This window comes from Drosophila serrata, unplaced genomic scaffold (genome assembly GCF_035046125.1).
Source record: "Drosophila serrata isolate PLE 108 unplaced genomic scaffold, ASM3504612v1 contig_165, whole genome shotgun sequence".
Lineage (NCBI taxonomy): Eukaryota > Metazoa > Arthropoda > Insecta > Diptera > Drosophilidae > Drosophila > Drosophila serrata.
The window spans coordinates 2,498,262-2,520,912 of record NW_028257063.1 but is presented as its reverse complement, the minus strand read 5'-3'; the positions used below and the strand labels follow the sequence as shown (position 1 = coordinate 2,520,912).

The window sequence follows — 22,651 nt, the reverse complement described above, 5'->3', positions numbered from 1 at the left end:
GCGTGTTCTGGCGAACTGCCGATCATTGTCTTCTCATCTGCTCATCGAAGTCATTTGCGGCTTGATGGCGCACCATCCTGGCCAGGCCAAGAGCCAACGTCGAAGATTGGAGCGCCCAGAGCCAGGAGATCAAATGTCATCAAGTTGTCAACTTCGTTAGCATGCCACAAGGCAGCGATCGGAGCTGGGCTTTAAGATCTTTCTTGGCCTGGCTGACTGGCTCTATACACTGTGGGAGTTTTGTTATAAAATTCATTTAAAAGAAAGACAGGAAGCTTTCTTCGGAAAGATATTTGACCACAGAAAATAGGTTATAACTAAGCCAAAAATGGGTTAATTTCAATTCGGAAGTCGTGTTTATGTTAGTTTTTACCAGGCAAATAAAACTGCATACTTAATTTACCATTTAAAGGGATTTAATTTTTTTTCGCATTTTTTATAATTTTATAAGGGGTTACATCCCTTATAAAATTTTCAAATTTTTGAAAAAATTAGATTTCGACCAGGCATTGCTAAATCGATTCGATTTTTTATGCTGATCAAGAATATATATGATTTATAGGGTCGGAAATGACTCCTTCACTGCGTTTGGAGCTTCTGACTAAAATTATAATACCTAGCAAGGAGCAACAATTTAAGAAAATCGATTAAGTTCTATATGATTTGTGAATATTTTAATTTATATTAGGACAACAATTCTCATTTCAATTCTTTAATTAAGTCTTAACTATAATATCAATTTTAAAGTTATTTTGAAGTACATTTATGTAGCCAAAAAACCATTTTTAAAACCTTTCGCTATCAAATTTGATATTATAAAAATTCTTACAAAATTATAAAAAAAATTGTATTTAACATTATATAAATCCTAATTAATTGGACATTTCACGTTCATATTTTTTCGCACCGTGTTACCAAAAAAGGTGGAATGAGCGCCTTATTGATGGCCAAGGAGAAGTCGTCGACTTGGCCTGTCTTGTTACCCTGGCAATGGATACGGATACTGCACGTATAGCACACTCTATATGAGTGTGTGTGTGTGTGTATACCCCCCAGTACCCACACACACACTGTCAGCCTATAAATAAAGATTAAAATCAGCAAAAAATACAACAAAAATATAAGTAAGCAGAAGAGGTCCGTCTAAGTCCCGTCCTGCTGGAAATTGTCAGCAATTAACCCGCGGGTCACTCCCGGAAAACGCTTGCAGTCCTGCGTTCATCCCAGACTCCAGATTCCAGACTCTGTGATTTATGCCACCAAGTATAAGGCCTAAAACCCACAATCAAGGCCAACGGGGAGGGGTTCGAAGGAGGAAGAAGACTGAGCGGAGAATTACAATCCTGACACGTTCGCCAGGCGGAAAAACAAAGACAAAATGCTCTTCTACCTGAGGGAGATGGACATAACTCATTTGCATTGAATGAAATGGAATGAAGGTGAGCCCAGGGGGGAGAGTTAGGAACTCAAGATTATGAGGAATATACTATATAAGGAAGGAGAAAAAATATCTTTAAGGGCTCTATAACAAAGGGATTTTTTATATGTTTAAAGATCAAGCGATTTGGTAGAGTAAAACAAGATCTAAAAACAAAGATTATGTTTTAAGGAAGGCTTCCTTTCTGAACAAAGAATCATAAGGCAGTTCTATTTTTATTCTATTTATTTTATAAATAATATTAAAATGTTATATTCTAGGTTTTCAAATTTGTTCCCTTAAATAAAAACCAGGCAGCATTGCAACTAACAAGCCATGTTTCAGCAACACGGCCAGCAAGCCAGCTGGTTGGCTACACAAACAGCACTGCCTGTGCTGAGTTTAAGCCATTTAACCCATTAAAGCCTGCTATGCCGTCGTCGGTATTTTTACCTGGGCTTCGTTACCGAGCGAATTGGCACCTGGCATTCAGTTGCGAGCAGCCCGGCGAGCGAGCAACAACTCGGTGCGACGCGATTTGAATTTATTTGTGTGTTGCTCCAAATGCAGAGAGTTTGCTAGAACCCAGAGAATCTCTCAGGGAAATACTCGGAGATCTCTAGAGTGAGAAGAAGAGAGAGAGAGAGAGAGACATATATATAGAGAGCAAGATCTGTCCGGGAATATATATTTTCCTGGCAGCTGCACAAAACTCCACCGTTGCAGTTGCAGTTCGCATGCGACGCTTGCAACAACGCGACGCGCAATTCGAGTTTGTTTTTCGTTTCGATTTGGATTTTCTCGGGTTTCCACTACGTGTATTATGTGTGTGTCTTGTTTTTCTCTGTGGGAAAATGCGACAAATTATCCGGCTTCGTTCATTAAAAATACAACGTTTTGTTGCTGGTAATTGAGCGGCAGCGGTAGTTGCTTTTGTTTTGCCTTTAAAAGAGTGAAACAGGTGCGTGAACCAAAACCGAATCAATCGAGTTGTTGCACAAAAAAACGAAACAGAAAAATACAAAACCTAAAAAACAACCACCAAAAAGAGCAGCAAGCATAACTTAACTTGTATAAAAATCATTAAAAGTGCATTAGTTAAGCCAGGCTTTCCCAGAAAACTCATCTCGCAGTCGCTGTAGTTCTAAGGCCTTTCATCAGTCAATCCAGCAGTCAGTCAGTCAGTCACTACGTCAGTTTGTCAGTCTTAATGCACCTGCAATGACTCGTTAAAAACTATATAGCCTATAGCACTGAGATGCCCCCTAATGCCTTCCGGACCTCGCAAGCATTAAAGAGAAACAATTTCGCACTAAAAACCAACCCACGTCGGGTGGCCAAAGTGCTTTATAAGACCAACAGCCCATAAAGTGATCTCAAAAAAAAGTCAGCAAATGCGGAATGTATGATAATAATAAAAAATATATACATATACATATGTATATCTGGCAAAAGGCATTCGGTTTTTGGTCAGTTTGAAGTTTGGCTGCAACGCCAACGCAAAATTCTCGGCACTGCGATATTTGGTTTATGAGTTCTGTCATTTCGAGTGTGTCTGAGTGGGTGGCTTGCTTGGATATAACCTGGGGTTTTATGCTAGTTCTAACCTTGGAATGCCATGATTAAGAATTTTTTATTTTGGCACTCTTTTGTGTGTTTTATGGTGCACCTTTAAGAACTAGAGTTCGGGTTTAGTTATGTAAATTTTAGGTTCTCTTAGAATTTTTTGCTATAAATAATTTATATTAGTAATAACCCCATATCATTGTTTTTTTTACTGTTTTCTGAGTTTTAAAAATTCCAAGAATGCTCTCATCCGTGTGTCAGCAAATCCACAGCCATAATTCATCATACAAAGTATACCCCTCTTTGCTGTTGTTGTTCTTACCATTTTGCATAAATGTCCAAGTCATGTCCCGGGGTTCGTAAAACGTGCCTTTAATTCATCTAATAGATATTTGAACTGCCCATCACAAAGGGGCTGACGTGGAACAAATGTTGGCCATTAGACTGCATGCTCAGCATAAATGAAGCATTGAGCCATAAAGGCAGCAACAATAATCGTTGTTTTAACCCTTTCAGCTTGGCCAAAAGGAAAAAAATGCTGCCAAGGCGCACTTAATTAACATGCAACTGGCAATGTTCGCGTAAACAAAAATGAAAACAACAACGACGACAACAGCCACGACAAGTTAACGACAACAACTACAACAAAACACGTTAAAAAGTGCAATCCAAAATTATAAAAAAAATAAGTAACGAGGAAAACGTGAAAAACAAAGCAAGAAAAGGTCTCGTTTCTTGGCCAGAAGGTGACGACGAGCAGTCTAAGTTTCGTCAATCAGTCAGTTAATGATGCTGCGACCGGGGGCTGCAACTGCGGATTCGCCCCGCAGCTGCTAATTAAACTGCATCAACGACGACCCACAGCAATTACTGCAGCAACAATAACATCAACAATAGCATCTCAGCAATTTGGTATCATTGGAAAATAAACCATAATGTAAGTATACTCTGGAAATCATGATCAACGATTAAAGTTCAATAATGTCAATTAGAGCTACATTAAGTAGAGTTTCTTCTTTTTTATTATAGTTTATTAATAATAAAGCATTTTAAACTTTGATGTTATACTTATTTTTATACCCTTGCAGAGTATTATAATTTAAGTTAGAATTTGTCAAACGCGTAAATTAGTCGTTTCCGAGCCCATAAACCATATATATTCTTGATCAGCATGATCAGCCGAATCGAGCTAGCTATGTCTGGGCAAAATCAATTTTTTTTTTCAAAATTTTGAAATTTTTATAATTGTCAAAAATTGACAAAAAATGTAATCTCTTTAAATGTTAAATGTTAAAAGCTTTCCGAATTGAATTTAAGGCATTTTTGGCAAAGTTATGATTGATTTAGGATTCAGCTCTTGATCTAATTTCAAGCTGCAAGGGTATACGGAATTACCTGCCTTTCTTGTTAACTTTAAGCCCAACCTAAGCTGATAACTAAAACCAATAAAATATATATATCTTACCTAAATATAAATATACCTGAGAAGGTTCACTATCTCAGAATCGCTGCGTGCAATGACTGCCATTTGGCTTTCTTTCCTTTACTTTTCTGCTGCTAAAGTTAAAGTTGCAGTGACAGTAGCAGAAACAGCAGCAGCAGCAGCCACCCCATCGACTTTCTAAGCCAGTTGCCAATTTAGTGCATTTGGTGCTGATTTGGCCAGAGTGCCGGGAAACGGGAAAAAGTGGCCAAAACTGGCGGTTGGTTGTCGCCAATTGTTTGCCGGCTCTCCTTATTGCCATTGGGAAGATCTCAGACCGCAGCCCGAAGTCGGGGGTACCGAAGATTGTGCAGATTGCAGATTGCAGATTGCAGACTCCAGACGCAGTTGAAGGAAGACTGGGTCGCGTGTTTGACACAAATGCCGCGAATAGTTTTGAAGGCGGTTTGGCCCCACTGCGATTTATGGTCAAGACCAGCGTTGCGACTTGTGCAAGCAAGAGTTGTGGCTGTGTGTTTGCGTTTGTGTTTTTCCTACCATGTTTTATCTTCTTCTTCGTTGGCTTCCTGTGACCGCGCTGATTGCGTTTTAATAAGCCAGGCCAAGATACCTTTCAGCCATTTGGTTGCATGTTAACTTTAAGTAGCAGGAAAACCAATAATCAGCCAAAGACAAACACAGCCAACACGCAAACTCTCAGAAGTTGGCCAGTTTGCTAACTTGGCTCTCGTGCCAATCCGGCCAGGCAATGGGTCAGCATGGGTTAAAGTTGCCCAGCCATGATGGCCTCCGGGCTAATGTCGGCGGTATCTACTAAGTGAAATCTCGCCTTCGATTGTGCTTTGCCTTTCAATGAGCTCAATACTCAATGCCAGGCAATTGAAAGAATGCTGCTGATCTTATGAATATAAAATATGCATTAGCAGGGCAACGCCAGGATTGATATAGAATATAGAATTTATATATAGAAATCTTAACCACTGAAAAGTGGAACAGTTACCAAGAGAACTCCCTCGTGGACTCCAGTTTACAAAATTTAAATAAAACCTCTTGCGCCACCGGGGCGTATGCGTGATATGTGTCTCGCTAGAAATTTAGCCCCGTAAAGTTTTATTTAAAAAGTGAGAAAAATGAAAAGACTGCTCAGATTGATATCAATTGTGAAGAATGAGACGCAAACGCTCGCCAAAGTTAAGGTCGGAGGTTTGGCCGCGGTTCCAATTCATCGCAAGTTCCATCACCTTGACATAGGCACGAAGGAAGACCGAAGTCATGTTGGCCATAACCAGGATCTTAAAGAGCAGGGCGAAGATTAGTTTGGCGTAGAGGTTCATGCTGGTGTGGCTCAGTTCCCGCGTGAACATGTGGCGTGCCAACAAAAAGGTGCTGAAGATCCAGCATCCCCCGATGGCCCCAATGTATGGAGCACAGAACCAGAGGTTCTGCAGGCGCGGCTTGCGTCCGATCCGACCAAGAGTGCCGGACCCCACAAGCCTGCAGCCGCAGGTCCTGTAAACGCCCCCCAGCACTGCAGCTATCATGACCACGGTCCATACTTCTCCGAACGTATCCACAGAGAGCGGGTCGAAGAAGAACAACTTGTCCGGCTTACGCAAATTCCACAAAAATCCCTCATTCCAGCTTTCATTGACAACGAACAGAGTGCCGGCCGCGTGCATCATTACCCAGAGGTATAGACTGGTCCACCAGCAACGTAGCAGCGACATTATAGCCCGGGAATATCCAGAGTTCACATACTGTTCAACCATTTTTAGTTAAGAATTGTTTTTACCAAAATGTATACTGAATTTATATGACAAGTCACGAGTCAGTGTAACTGAAATAAAAGTTGACACAGCATTAGATTTTGACAGTTTTATCATGGATATACATACAATATATATTTATAATTTTCACAAAATACTTTTTATCGATAAATCCACTTTCAAATTTGGTATAAAAGAGTATACCAACTTCGGCTCCCCAAAAGATTTTCTTCCTTTTTTGTTTTTCTTTGTTATATAAAATAATAATTATTACAAAATGTCAAGTACCTTTGTCTCAGTCTGTGAAAAATGTCAAAATGATTTTAATGGACATAAAACCCTAACGACAACTCGTTTATATCGATTATATAGCTCTCTCAATGGCCCATTCATGTTTTTTGATGGATTATGGTGTATAATAAAAAACCTTTTTATTTACCTTTATCAAGTTTGCATAATAACAAATTCCATTTCAAGCCATCCATCGATCTTTGGAACAATGGGAAAACCTTTATTGTTTATTGGCGGTTAGAGTTTCCATTTTTCTGAAGGCGGCTTTCCGCCTTTGATGGCCAAAAGATCTATGGAATTGGCTTCGACTTGGGGCAATCGCATTGGCTATTTGGCAATTTGTCGCTGAAATACGGCAAGTGTTTGGCTTAGATGCCAGGCATAACTAGCTGAGAGTAAGCTGATGCAGCCTGTTGGCCAAGATCGATTCGTTGCGGCTCGTAATAGGCTTAACGCTTAAAACGATTGGGAAATGCATTCAACTTCGAATGCCATTCATGAGCCATTGGCCACGCCCCGTTGACCCTCAGACCATATGAACTTGGCTAATCAAATAAACAAATAAACAACATAAAGACACTATGGCTAGCCAGCTAGCTAGCCAGTAAGCCGCCAATAAATGTCTGACAGTGCAAAAAGGCCATAATAATAAACTTAAATAGACAGACGAAAAAAGCCTCCGACTTAATGCTTACAAATTTGAGCGTTAGCTTCGAGTTGCAGCGAAAAACAACAAGAACCATCGCCGGGACGAGCAATAACAAGTTTTTTATGCGCTCCGCTGTGTTGTGTCTAAGCTTTGTTTTAGCGGCACTCATTAGCCAAGTTATGAACACAGCCGCCGCTGAGCGCTGCGGCGAAACAAAAAACAGTAGCAGCAAAAACAAATAAACAACAGTTTCGCAGTAAAAAAAGCCAAGCAAAATATGGTTAAAACGTTTAGGCCAATGCAGGAACACTGATTCGCAACAGTTTGTGGCTAAGTTTAACTTTATACCTAATTTTTTAATCGATATTTATCAATATTTTTGTATGACCATTTTTTCCACAAATCAATATTTAAAATTAACATAACTGAGCAAAAAATGCATTAATTTCAATTCGGACAGCGTTCTCATGCTAGTTTTTACAAGGTTAATAAAACTGCATACTCAGTTTAACATTTTACAAAATTCAATTCAATTTTTTGCCAATTTTTGACAATTTTAATGATGTAACCCCTTATAAAAAATTTGAAATTTTCGAAAAATGTGAAAAAAATAGATTTTGATCATGGCTAGATCGATTCAGCTTTTAATGCTGATCGAGAATATATATGGTTTATAGGTTCGGAAATGACTCCTTCACTGATTTGCAAGCTTATAACTAACTTATAATACCCTGCCAGTGTATAAAAATATCTCTTTAAATATCAGACAATATAAAAACGTAATGCATTTACAAATTGTTTGCTTTAAATATGCATCTTGGTTTCCGTTTCGAATTACCATATCGAGGTATTTACATTAAGGAGGATTTTAAATGCTATGAGGAGAATTCATTTATAATATATACTCCTAGTTTTTATCTACCTTTCTGGTAATTTTAAATCTCTAAAAATTTTCATGTCTTCCCTTGACGAACATTAAATAAAACTATAAAAAATGTATCTTCTTAAAGTGTAGTGCGGTAAATAAACTGTTGGCACCCTCTGTCTATTAGAAATTCGATGCGTTTTTTCCTGAGCATTTATTTGTAAAGTATTTACAGGTATAAACGCCTCGTTCCCATGGCCCGCCCAATCCAAAACGAATCGAAATCGAGCGTTTCTAATACACACACGTTTGTAGTAATCAATTAAATGAAATCTGAGCCGGCTTTAGCTCAACCAAAAAGCGTTGTTTGTGGGTTTCTAATGCCCAAGCCCCCCTTCAAGCAATTGCTACACTACAAAGTTGCTACGAGGGAGTCGTGTCACAAGCAAAAAAAAAAGAAAAAATTGGTTTCTCTTTATATATTTTTTTTGTTACTCATTTTTGTGGCATTGTTTGAGCAATTTGTTTGAATTTTGCCGCACGGGGAAGATGCCTCGCCAGCTTTTTGGGTATTTCTTTTCAAAAAGCGTCTTTTTCTCTGCCTCTCCTGAGCTGTGTGTGTGGCTTGGCCTTTTATCCCAGTCACGCTGCAAAGTTATTTGCGCCGTCGCGTCGTGCAGGGACCAAGTTCTCTTCTCTGTTATTATGCCAGCCGGTTTCATCGTCATAAAGCTGGAACAAAAAACAAAAAACTAAAAAAAAAATCAAGAAAAAGCTTAAAAGTAGAGATAAAAAACGTCTTGGGTCTGCAGTTTTTGTCTGGTGGTTATCTGAGCCCTCTCTCACAGTCTTTTGATTTATGCAGTTGACGTCGTAAACTGTTGCAGTTTCTGTATTTTGATATCGCTTAGGGTATTGGGGAGATTATTTTATTATTTTAGGTTTTTTTTAGGGATTTCAGAAATCATTTTTTAAGCCATTAAGAAGGCTATACAATATTTACTTGACTGAGAGTAAAAAATATAACCAATTAAAATATATATGATTCTAAAAACAAGAAAGGAAGTTAACTTCGGCACTCCGTAGTTTATATACCCTTGCAGATAGAACTTCTATGACTAGGAATCCCTACAATATAAATTATATATATTTATGATTAAAAACAATGAAGTAACACCTGTTTTCATTTCATTCACCTAAACATATTATATTTGCAGTTCACAGATTTGCATTTTTCCTCTACATCAAACGATCGTTTGTATGGCACAGTCGTCCGATTTTCATGAAATTTTACACAAAATTTAAGACTAATATAAAATGGCTATACCTCAAACTTGATGAAAATCTGTTAAAAACTGAAAATGTTATAATTTTTTTTGTAAAAATTTTCGGGTCATTCCAATGATATGATATAGTCGTCCGTTCCGACATATATACGAGTGAGAGTATATGGAAGGCTAACTACATAGTTTCATTCAGATAGCTTCAAAACTGAGAGACTAGTTTGGGTTAGAAACGGACAGATGGACAGACGGACAGACGGGCATGGCTAGATCGACTCGGCTGTTGATCCTGATCAAGAATATATATACTTTATATAGTCCGAGGTGCCTCCTTCACTGCGTTGCAAACTTCTGACTGAAATTATAATACCCTGCAAGGGTATAAAAAAAAGAAAAGGAAACAAACAAGGAAAAAAAATCCTAAATAGACTTATATTAGCAAGCTTAAAATCCTTATTTTTTGAGCGGGTTTTTGTGTGAAGAACTACTTTTGCAAAAATTATATACAAGCAATACTTGAAATATGTTAACTTTCTGTTATTTAAAAGCATACCAATTCTTAAAAATTTCCTTTACAAATATAGATCAACTTATTTTAATATATATTTTATATTGAGCAGTTTCGATCATCACCATTGTTGTGTTCTTTGTTTAGTAAGTTGTGCTGAATAAACTATTTTCGGGAGTTAAACAAATAAATGACACCATATCCCCGCTCGTCATGATTATCACGGCTCTTAAAGAGAGCTTGGAAGACTTTTCGAGATCAATAATAAGCAAGTCAGCACGGCCAAGGGTATATTTATATATATTTTCATGTATCTTGACTTTTGTGGGCCTTGTTTTGGTTTCAATTATCAAGAGATATTTTATTAACGTCTTACCTTAATTAAGAAAACTTTAATTTTTATGGTTGCCACATCCATTTGATCAAAGTCTATCAACCACCAAGCGCTAGATTAGTAATTTATATAAAAAACACACAAAAAGAAGAAGAAGAAAACTAAACTTTTTCTAGCTAGGGCCTTGCTTAAGTATAAGACTTGAGAATCGCAGAGGAGAGCGCTCTATGTACCAAATAGTTAAACAAAGCCTATCTTTCAGTCCGAAGCTTGAAACTTAGTGAAGGAGTCATTTCCGATCCTATTATTCATATATATTCTTGATCAGCATCAACAGCCGACTCGATCTAGCCATGGTTGCCACATCCACTTGATCAAAGTCTATCAACCACCAAGCACTAAATTAGTAATATATATAAAAGAAGAAGAAGAAAACTAAACTTTCTCTAGCTAGGGCCTTGCTTAAGTATAAGACTTGAGAATCGCAGAGGAGAGCGCTCTATGTACCAAATAGTTAAACAAAGCCTATCTTTCAGTCCGAAGCTTGAAACTTAGTGAAGGAGTCATTTCCGATCCTATTATTCATATATATTCTTGATCAGCATCAACAGCCGACTCGATCTAGCCATGGTTGCCACATCCACTTGATCAAAGTCTATCAACCACCAAGCACTAAATTAGTAATATATATAAAAGAAGAAGAAGAAAACTAAACTTACTCTAGCTAGGGCCTTGCTTAAGTATAAGACTTGAGAATCGCAGAGGAGAGCGCTCTATGTACCAAATAGTTAAACAAAGCCTATCTTTCAGTCCGAAGCTTGAAACTTAGTGAAGGAGTCATTTCCGATCCTATTATTCATATATATTCTTGATCAGCATCAACAGCCGACTCGATCTAGCCATGGTTGCCACATCCACTTGATCAAAGTCTATTAGCCACCAAGCACTAAATTAGTAATTTATATAAAAGAAGAAGAAGAAAACTAAACTTCCTCTAGCTAGAGCCTTGCTTAAGTGTAAGACTTGAGAATCGCAGAGGAGAGCGCTCTATGTACCAAATAGTTAAACAAAGCCTATCTTTCAGTCGAAAGCTTGAAACTTAGTGAAGGAGTGATTTCCGATCCTATTATTCATATATATTCTTGATCAGCATTAACAGCCGAATCGATCTATCCGAGTCCGGCATAAATTTAATTTTTTTTTTTCAAAATTTTTGACAATTTTAAATTTTTTATAGAGGGTATCGTTAAAATGGTGAAAAATTGACGAAAATTGTAATTTTTTTAAATTTTAAATTGAGTATGCAGATTTGTTACCCTAATAAAAACTGAAATTCATGCATTATTGGCTTAGTTATGATATATTTAATATTTGACATCTTAATACTTAGCTAACTTCAAAGGTATTAAGAAAATTATTCATGTGTTTTTTTGTATATAAAATAAGTTTTTAATATATGATTAGTGTACTTACCTTGAACTTCTATGAGTAGGAATCCCTACAATATAAATTATATATATTTATGATTAAAAACAATGAAGTAACACCTGTTTTCATTTCCTTCACCTAAACATATTATATTTGCAGTTCACAGATTTGCATTTTTGCAGTTGCAACCCAAAACGTATTCAATTACCAAAGAAAAATTATACAGATTCTTTCTTTTGTAAGTACTTGTGAAAAAGATGTTTTGGTATTGTAAGATTTTTTTTGTGGTTTAAGCAAGGCTTAACCTAAGGGTTGCCAAGCTGCCAATATTGAGTTATTCATAGTTTCGTTTGTTTTGACTAAAAAGTAAGTCAGCAAGCTTGTTATGAATGCGAAAAGTGTCTGGGTTATGTGTGCCTGCAAATGGCAGGTAATTCATGTAGAGGCTGAGTGCTTTTTTGCTTTTATTTTATTATTATTTTTGTTTTTTGGAGGTGCCTTTGCGATGAATGAAATGAGCTCTCAGCCTTGCGAACTGCTTCCGCTCGGCGGCTCTTATTATTATTATTTTTATGTCTCTGTCTGCCCGGGTCTTAATGTTCAATTATAATTTGTACAACCTGACTGGCACTTGAATGAAGGTTAGACTTTGGCGAATTTTTTTCTATGCTTCGGGGCATAATTTCAAGTGTTAAGATACATATAATGAAAATTACTTCATTCGCATTGTGGCCTGAAGTTTGAGGTGAGTTGATTTCCCATTGTTGCGGTCAAGTGGGCTAATGACTCTTGGTAACTCGAGATGCTGGCTCTTATAGCCATAAAAGTGTGATTTGTGTAATAGTTTTTTTTTTTTATTTAATTTTGGACATGCCAATTTATTGCGATCCCCTGCTTGGAGCTGTCAGCGGCATTCCAGCGCCTATTTCTGCGGCTATCGAATATCAATTTTCAGTTTTCGAGTTCCCAAACCTCGTTTGCATATGACACACAAAAATAAAAACAGCATAAGACAAAAGGTTACTTCTAACGATGCCGTTTGTGTGGATCGATAAATGTTGTCACCTTTTTTTTGCGTTTCGCATTGGACTCCAAATATTTGCATAAATTTCCGTAGAAGCATTCCCCCACCACACCTGTACTCACCTGTTTCCAAAATGCGCAGTTCAAACCGGGGCTTCGTTGACTCGAAACTCATTTTCAAATTTTTGTTTATGCGCTCACGACTTGGCCATAAAGTGCTTGGAATATTTGCAAAGTCTGGCTTTACTTTCACATTTCCAATTGAAATTCAATTACGAAACCCGCCCAAGGGGGAAATCAATGCAGAAAGTGTTAATATTTATTAATTGATCGAGGGGAGAAACCCCAAACCCCAAAGGCAACAATTAATACAGGGAAGTAAAGGCAACGCTTTCAGGAAATTTAATTCATGTTTAATGTACGCAAACCTCTTTGAAAAATAGAAAGAGTACAACTATTTGAGCATTAGTTTTTGCTGAACCTCTCAGAAAAACTCAAAGCTTACATTTATTAATTGAGAGGGGTATAAAAGTTCAAGATTTTACCTTGATTAATAAATATCAGAATATCAATTTAAAAGGTTAGAGTTTAAAGTACATAAAAAATAGCTTAAAAACAAATAAACAAAGAAAAATAAAACTATAATAAATGTGAGAAAATCTCTATTTGAAACTAAGTTTAATAAAAAAATCTAACATATTTTTGCTTTGCCATTTTTAATGGCCTAATGGTTGTTTGCCTTAAAAATCTACCGAATTAATGGAAGCCATTCAGCAGCATTGTGTTCCTTGGCCATTTGGTTTATCAGTTATCCGATTATATAACAATGTATTTATCCAATTAAGAGGCGGGGCTCAATTCATTTGACTCTGTGGCATCATCATCGTCATCAGTTCAAGTCGTTTTGTAGCTTCTCATATGCAAATTGCGTATACGCCCCAATGGCAGCTCAACGCAAAATGTCAAGCTCACTCTCACAATCTGTCACTGACTTGTCGCTTGTGTGTATCTCTCTCTATAAATAAATAAAAATAAATAGCAATAAAAGGCAAGCGACCCCCCTGGAAATCTTTCTCTCATTAATAGTTGATCCTCGTCTAACGAGCGTTGTCCGGCCAGGGGAAATACTTGGCCAGTGATGCAATAGAGCTCCATGGCTTTGATTTACAGTCAAGATACGTACGATAGCCTCACAATTGAAGGCATTGAAATTGCATTAAGATTGTTGATAAATCGCCGCTTGAGTTTTCAGCTGGCAATAATTGTTGCACAGTAAAAAAGTTAAAAATGTTTCATGGATATTTTTGATACTAAATAATTAGTCAGAAGCTTGCAAAACAGTGAAGGAGTCATTTCCGACCCTATAAACCATATATATTCTTGATCAGAATTTAACGGAGAATCGTTCTAGCTCTGTCTGGCCGAAATCTATTTTTTTTTCAAAATTTTGAAAATTTTATAAGGGGTTACATCGTTAAAATTGTCAAAAATGGGGAAAAAAATGAATCTCTTTAAATGTTTAATTTAGTATGCAGTTTTATTAACCTGATAAAAACTAACATATGTAGAAACGCTTTCCGAATTAAAATTAATGCATTTTTGGCTTAGTTATGCTTTTTTTTAACTTTGATTTAAGTATAAATTCTCATATACAAATCTCGATAAATATTGATTAAAAAATAAGAATATTTTAAACTTAGTTATGATCTATTTCCAATTCGATATTATATTGCAAACTGCAGGGGTACCTTAAATTTGGCTTTCCAAAGTAATATATAAATAAATACGAGCATCAAAAATTTAAATTATAATGATTTTGAACAAGAAGCTAGGCCGGCACACACATTTTAATCCAGCTTATTGAGTAGCGAGTTATAGAAGGAAAATGTTCCCAAAAATGTATTTTTGATTACTTTTCCAAAAAATTGTAATAGATTTTCCCAGTGTGGCATGAGTGGGTGGCGCTCAGCCGGGGTCGAGGTGCTGATGATGATGATCGGATCGTCAAAGGCGATCACCTTTTTCGCTTAACGACTTCAAACGTTTGCAATTAACTCAAATACTGTATTTACAACCATCCCCCCCTCGAATAGTTTTGATCTTCGATCTACGATCACCGATCGCCGTCATGGCTATAACATGGCTATATCATAATTTACAACTTCGACGTCGGTCAGGCTCCGGCGCACGCGTTCACCGCAAACTCTGTTTTCGATTATGCGCCTCATGGCTCTCGGCGGTCCTAAGACTTCATCTGCGGCGGTACAGATACATATGCATATATATATATACAGTATATACCTCCCATGATCCCGTCCCGATCCCAGGCAACAATCCATTGCTGGCCTTGATGGCTGCTTGCCCCCGGGCGGCGTTTTTGTATCTCGCGCTTGCATCTTGTACGAAGTATCTTTTGGCTGCCGAGTCGAGCCAAGCCGCCGCCTGCTGCTGCAGAATTTGTTAGCCTGTCGTAAACTGCGCCAAATCGCATAAATTATAAACGCCAAGCCCCGTTTATCGATATGCAAAAAATACAACAAAAAATAGTCAGATATATATCGTGTTTTCCCAGGCGAAAGTGTCGATATGCCTTGAACCGAGAATGGTTTCTTTGGGCCTTGCGGCCGGCCGGCAATTTCTTTTAATTGATTTTCAACAGTCGTGTGAGCTTTTCCTTGTCTCCCCCTCCCTAAAGTCTAGACAACGCCAACGCATGAGATGCGGTTCGGTTGACAGGTGTTGATTGAAATGACCCAAAAAAAATTGAAGAAAAATAAAAGACGGACCAAGGAACAATGCGTTGAAGATGGAGACATGAGTTTCACACTTTCGGGGTGTTTATAAACAGCTGGGAGAAACATTTCAGGAAAACAACTCAATCACATTAATGAGGAGAGTCTCCGCCGTCTCAGGGGAAAAAATATCAAATGACTTGACGGCTTTCTAACTTTGGCCAAGGGGGTAAAATATATTGTAAGCACTTAGGGGGGAGAAGAAACTGATGAATTCTTTGTAGTTTTTATGTCATGTATCTCATTTTTTAATGACCAGCAATATATATGTACATTTAACTAAGGAGTACATTGAATAATATTATCAAAGGTTTTAAGGTTTAATTATTATTGAATATAATATATATATTTTTAAGCCTTAAAGAGCTAAGCTAGGCTAAGCCCAAAAAATCATTATGATATATTCTTTTGCTTTTAACATCTAAAGTCAAATTTATTTTACATAATATTAAAAGCAAGCTGACTACAAAAGAACTATATTTATTGGTAATAATATTATTTCTAAAAATAGCTTTCAAGCACCAACTACCATAAAAAGGCACAGATATTGTTTATGTTTAAATGTAGCTCTACTTTTTTGTTGCTTGTTTCCCTCGTCGAACTCTGCTCTGTAAGAACAATAAATATAAATAAACATATTGCCGGCTGTGACGCACTCGAGCATAGTGACAGTTCCGCCGATAAGATAACGCTCACATTGTTCAGAAAAAAAATGGAAATATATATATGTATATATAGCTTACAATGTGTCAAGTTGCATGTCATGCAAGTCTGGTAATGTACGGCACTTTAGATCTACATATGTATGAACCGAAGACAATCAAGCAACATGCAACATCATTAAAACATCATTCGAAACTTTTAAAAGATAATTAAGGGAAATTGAAGTCAATAAATGGACATGATGCTATACAATTTATTTGAATAAAATAAGTATTTTAAAGGATTAATCCAATCGAAGAAAGCTTAGAAGGAACAAGGAATCAAATTAGCAAAAAGTAATAAGTATACAAGTATTTTATAGGTATTTTTTACTAGTGAATTTAGTAGGTATTAAACCTTAAACTCTCTTAAATATGCAGTACTTTTTACAAAGTTTTTCTAAACTCTAAGGCAGACCAAGTTCTCTAGTAACCTCATTGATCGCTGTCACATTAGCTGCAAACCAGCAACCAGCAATCGTTCTAATGACGCTCACTCTTCGGTCTTTCTAGTCTCTAATCAAAATGTTTGTAAACTTAATTAAATGTTTGCTCTGTGGCCAACAACAACTATCAATTGTTGCACTATTTACACAATTGCCGCCTTGTAGGGTAAGTAAAGCGAAGCGAAGTCGTTGTCTCTGTGGTCGGCTATCAGCGGATCGTCTATTGAACCCCAAGTGGCAGCCCATGAAATGATCGTTTTATTTCATAATTAGTATTTGCCTCGAGCATTGATTTTGTAATTTATGTTAATTAGCCTGGCTTTGTTTTTCTACGGAACTATGAATATTGTATAAGGCGGCGAATGAAATTTCATGCTCTATGAGCTGGCCGATAGAATTTCTACAAAAATGTCACGGCGTTGTTTGTATATAATATATATATTTTTAAACCCTCAGAGCTAAGTGAGCCGGTTTCCGTTTCTGTTGAACTGTTAGTAATTTTTTTTTTTGCTATTCATAAACAAGTTTTGTATTTTAGCCAGTGGATTTCACGGCTTTTAATTATGCGTTAGTGGACTCCCTCATTGCTTAAATGTGGTTATAAATTGCGGCAATTATTTATGCGTCACACCCAATCGATTTTAGTTTTGCCGGAGGCTCTTCTCTTCCCACTATTCCCACAATGGAATTTATTGAAAAATGATCAACAGATTTATCTTCAATTCTTTGGACTAACTACTGGTTTCGGCTGTCTTTTCTGGCTTTTTTGGTGAGCCTAGTTTTATGGCTTGTAAGCTTAATTAATCCAGAATTCAAGATTTTTGAATGGCCAGCCGTGTAACACTCATTAAACTTGTCAAGTCAAATTAGTTTACCAGAATATCTTTCTTAATGACCTGGTCCTCTGTCCTCAAGATATCTCACTTTGGCATGTAGCAACTTTATTTTCCCAACGCAGCTTCTGTGTGTGATTTAATGATGCCTTTGGCTCCGGCTCCGGTTGGAAGATCAAAAAGCCAGGATAGGGCGACACCTTTCTAAAATCATCAATCATGGGAAATGCTTCCGCTTCTAGCACTTTGCCGAGACCCCTCAGATACTGAGATACAAATACAGATACCAGAGGAGGCATAGGTTACACTGAACGGAATTAAGATATTACATTAAAAAACAAGAAAGGAAGAAATTACAGGAACCTGAAGTTGGTATTTGGATAATGATTGATTGTTCATAACTAAGCCAAAAATGCTTTAATTTTCGGAAAGCGTTCTTATGTTAGTTTTTATCAGTTTAAAAAAACTGCATACTCAATTTAACATTTAAAGAGATTCAAATTTTGTCGATTTGTTGACAATTTTAATGATGATGATGATGATAACCCCTTATAAAATTTTCAAATTTTTGAAAAAAATAGATTTTTGTCAGAGATGGCTAGATCGATTCGTCTGTTGATGCTGATTAAGAATGATTTATGGGGTCGGAAATGACTCCTTCACTGATTAAAATTATAAAAACCCTCTGAAAGGGTATAAATAACGTCCTAATTACCACTTTCAAGTTAAGTAAAATATAAGAAAAATAATGTATTTAACGATCAAATTGAGGATCTATTAAAATATATTATGGAAAGAAAACCTCGTAATAGATATATACCTTAAAGTATGTATAATGTACACAAATCGCAAAGTTGAAATATAGATCTGATTGACTTTTGGCTCAAATGGTGATGCAGTATCCATAATGCAATACCTAGACTAAATGAAATTTAAAATATAGTTTCGTATCTAAATTTCCCTTTGTGTAATCTCAAAGTTCGCTTATCGGGCGTCCACACAGTTTCGGAATTGGAATTGGATTCGGAATCGGTCTGTTTGGGTGTTGGAGCGGCGGACTCGTTACGAACTGGTTTTCGACTAAGCAGTCACTTACTTATATTTATTAATTATCGTATCGATAGCTCTCTCGTTTGAGCTCGGCCCCGGGGGCTAAAAGCCAAACCTAAACCCCCCAAAAAAAAAAACTACTAACAACAAAGATACACTTGGCATTGTGATTTTCAGCTCTTTTTTATTCTGTGGGTTAGTTCTCGGATTGGTTTGTTCTTTAACGATCGTCAGCAAACAAAAACAAAATGAAAAAACAAGCGACAACCAAAACAAACACAAAAGATATACAAAACGCATACAAGAGCAAGCCAACAGACACACAGATACTCGGCGGCACACACAGTTACAGAGCATAAAGTTCAGGCGGCGTCGAACTCGTGAAGTTTTTCTCCCGGCAGCGCATTCAGTTCGATTCCGGCGATTTTCGAGCGCGGAGCGTTTAACTCGCACAGAAAAAAATACAAAATAAAATACAAAATAAAATATAACCACACGAAACTAAATCTGAAAAGCTTGTGAGTCAGTTACCAAAGTGCATCAGTGAGTGAGATTCGTTGCCATGGCCCTGTGTCGCCATCGGAGTTCATTAATTTTGGCATAGAATTTCCATTAGCCTAAAAATAAGTGCCAGTCTATCTATCAGTGAGCTAATGCCAAAGCCAAATGCTAATTAAATGCCATCGCAAAAAGCCGACCACTAAAGTCCCATAAAGAAATCGCGTACGCGGTGAGCAATGACTCGTCTTGGTCGTCACGCCGGCGATATGTTGATGGTGCTTCCCGATTCCGATTCCATACTAATCGGTGGCTACGATGAGTCAAAGTTTAACGAGAAGATAACCCACCTGACGCCCACCGAGCAGGAAGCAGTCAGGCGCTTCTGGAGGTAAGGAGAGATAATGGGGCCCAAGTCTCCCGATCGATATCACAGATCCCATATGGAACGGAGTATAAATTGCGGTGGCGAAAAATTAAAAGCAAATTTTTAAAACATAAAAGATCAACAGTTTATCGGATGAGTGTGGTGTGTGTGTGTATGCTTTTTGTTGTGTGGAGGTGTTAAAAGGTGTGATCTTAAGTGCGAGTTTTGTGTGGCAATGAGCTAATGTCAACAAATAAATGGTTATTTAATAACAAATCTGATGGGAACAGGAAACTCTAAATTTAAGTGCTTTGTTTTGTCACTTTTCAAAATGGGGCTTAAAAAACTTTTTATTGGATTATACATTTTTAAGGAACTTGTTTTTATAAGAAATTTAATCTTCAATTCAATAGAAATCATTTAAATATTGTTTTTTACAGAATCAAGAAAAAAGAAAGCTGTTGAATGAAGTGTAATTAAATTTTTATTCAAAGAGTCTGTTGAAATATATAATTCTCAGTAAATTTACTTTATATAAATTGTAAATTTTGAATATACCAACACTTGTAAATATTTTTCAATGATTACTTTTCCATTTTGCAATTTGTTTACCTGTTGATAATATTTACTATTGAGCGTGAATTTAACTAATATCACTTTAAAATATCATTAAATTGTTGAAGATTGGTTTGTTTTTTAATACAAAAAATTAATACAAAGTATACAAAATGTTCTGGAACCTAGTGAAACTTTGTCAGCTCAGCTCGATAACCTCATCCAATTATAATAATTTCTAATTATGACAGCGATCGCATAAACACTAGGAAAAGGCGCAACAAATTGCGGCTAGACAAATGTAGAAGGCAGAACATAAAAACAACAAGTTTCGTGTATCATAATCATAAACATGCATATTAATTTGGTCTGCAATCCAAAAATACGCGATGCCGCAACCGTTCCACATGAATGCTACTTTTTTTTCGTAGTCAGAGTCGGAGTCAGATTGGAGGCGGAGGCAGTGCGTCCATGTCCCCATGTCCATGTCCATGACAGGCCTTTTCCATTCATGTAACATGCACACGAACGCAGGCAGCAGCATAAATCAGTTGACGCATAAATTTTCATTTTACATAAATTTTCAAATCGGCCAAAAAGATGGAAACGTGAAAAATGAGTCGAGAAATATGGCAGCAAATTGTCAGACGGCTTTCAATTTGACTCCGATGCAACATATATTTATATAAAATATACATCTATAATTTATTTATATTTTATAATATTTTTCAAATCAGCAAAAGCTTGTTTTTTTTTGGCAAAAACATGACAGGTAATTAATTGGTTAGTTAACGGAGAAGCCTGCTGGCTCAGGTAAGTCCCGGCGAGTTGGCTAATTGCATTAGGACAATTTGGTGGGATCTCCTCTATTCCCCAGTCCCTCCTCCTGGGAAACGAAAAACAAATTATAAATAATTGCAGTTTCCGCTTCCAGCAAAGTGGAAAAATGAAAAATGCTGCACGCATGTTACGTTTTCCAGGAAAACCGAATGAAAATTGGAGTAGGGATCACGGCGGCGGCAAAGTTCACTAATGAGTTCTGCTGGCAGGGATCGGGAATGGAATTGGGATTGGGAGTGGGAATGGATGCGGGGGACTGAGGCTGGACGAGAACCATTCCTCCACAGATTATTGGGGATTTTGTGGCGCACGCTCTCGCATATTTCCAAAGATGTTTCCAAATACCGAACAAAGGGGGCGACAACAAGAACTCAAAATGCTGACAGCTTGATATATTTTATTATAATTTCTTCCCTCTGGCAAGTGTGATTTCTATCTTTATCTGCTCCTCTTTTTTTGAGAGTTTCCCCAAGTGCACAGTACAAATTTGACCATACTTATTGTATTTTAAAGATTTAATAATAATTAAATATTTTTTTTTTAGATTTTGAGCTCAATTATTTTGAGATTTAATATAAAGTAAAACTGGTTAGTCAGAAAAAATGTGTTGTATATTTTTTAAGCCTTGCAAGGGTATTATAATTTATTTCAGAAGCTTGTAAAGTAGTGAAGGAGTCATTTCCGACCCTATAAACCATATATATTCTTGATCAGCATTAACAGCTAAATCGACCTAGCTATGTTTGGACGAAATCAATTTTTTTCAAAATTTTGAAAATTTTATAAGGGGTTACATCATTAAAATTGTAAAAAATTCGAAAAAAAATTTAATCTCTTTAAATGTTAAGCTGAGTATGCAGTTTTATTAACCTGATAAAAACTAGCACAGAAAAGCTTTCCGAATTGAATTTAATGCATTTTTGGCTTAGCTATGCGTTTTTTAAACTTGGATTTATTAAACTTTCTTTCTATGTATATCCCTATTTTTCCCTGTGCATCTCTGCATTTGTCACATTCCGTGTCGAGTGTGCCTTGCATTGATTTATTTTTAAACTCGATGATAGCAAAAGTAAATAGTGTCGGTCGCTTCTTCTAGCATTTCGCAAGCGCCTGCCTCTGTTCTGTTATTGTTTACTCAGGCCCTGTAATCTTTTACTATATGTCTTAAGATATTGTTTTCTTTATTTGCCAATTTCCTAACAAGAATTTCCTTTTGTTTCCAGGTCGCTGGTTTTGCGAAGTCAACGCGCCTTCATTGAGGAAAATGGTAAGTTGAACAAAAAGCTGCGTGGGCCCGGGCCATAAAAACCGAGTATAAAGTATAAAAACGTGTCTCAGACCCACATGGCGCTGGCATTCTGGTATTCTGCAGCCACCAGATGGGATGTGGGTCAACCTAACGCCCGCACAGAAATCCGCAAAGCCGGGCCAACACCACAAACACCAACACCCACCGTCGTGTTAACACAATACACTTAGCTTAAGGCCGAAAAGGCAAATTTGTCACTGCGGCGCCGTGGCAACGCACTTTTCCAGCGTCCAAGACCGGCCCACGCTGAATCAGAAAGATATATCGTTCAATCGGACTCGACTCCTTTATGGAAATCACTTTTGGCAAGACCCACACTCTCAGCTTTCCGCAAAAATGCAGCTTTTAATTAAGCCAAATGCTGAGCTACAAACTGGTTTCTTGGCTTAAAGGCAAATATTTTCATTGATATCAAAAATAGCTTAGTTTGTTACCAATTTATGACAAGCGGATGTGAGTTGACAGTGGGCGTGGCAGACTTTGATAGGTCATGTCTTGCTCACTTTTTCGGCCTCCGCTAATTGAAGCAATTAAAATGGGCAGCCATTTCAGCTCATTAGCCACACACGAAGTGTTTGCCATAATTTTTAGTGAAAAGCCTAAAAACAACCAGAGTTTATGACACGTTGAAAAATCATTAAAAACAAAATACAAAAGCCATAAAAACCACTGCAGCAGGCAACCTC

General features: G+C 37.0%; 2 protein-coding genes across 5 annotated transcripts in view; one reads left to right on the top strand and one right to left on the bottom strand.

Annotated features, from left to right (window-relative positions):
- The first annotated feature begins 964 nt into the window (after nt 1–964).
- Nucleotides 965–22,651, top strand: part of Kank (KN motif and ankyrin repeat domain-containing protein 2 kank) — a 36,135-nt gene continuing 14,448 nt past the window's right edge. The window contains exons 1-3 of one of the 4 annotated variants that reach the window (XM_086827028.1): nt 965–1,439; nt 3,500–3,920; nt 21,880–21,923. In XM_086827028.1, coding sequence (XP_086683154.1) covers nt 3,919–3,920; nt 21,880–21,923 — 46 coding nt within the window. In that variant the 5' untranslated portion in view covers nt 965–1,439; nt 3,500–3,918. Of the gene's footprint in view, nt 1,440–1,908; nt 2,379–3,499; nt 3,921–18,804; nt 19,286–21,879; nt 21,924–22,651 lie in introns of those variants that run through there. The other 3 variants (XM_086827027.1, XM_086827026.1, XM_020944534.2) reach the window with 3 other exon arrangements.
- Nucleotides 5,478–7,858, bottom strand: LOC110177710 (uncharacterized). Its single transcript, XM_086827032.1, has one exon. It carries the CDS (start codon nt 6,194–6,196, stop codon nt 5,582–5,584), a length of 615 nt encoding a protein of 204 aa, XP_086683158.1. The 5' UTR covers nt 6,197–7,858; the 3' UTR covers nt 5,478–5,581.

Excerpts from the sequence above, each read along its gene's own strand:
- LOC110177710 (XM_086827032.1), bottom strand. The coding sequence starts at position 6,196 with ATGGTTGAACAGTATGTGAACTCTGGATATTCCCGGGCTATAATGTCG.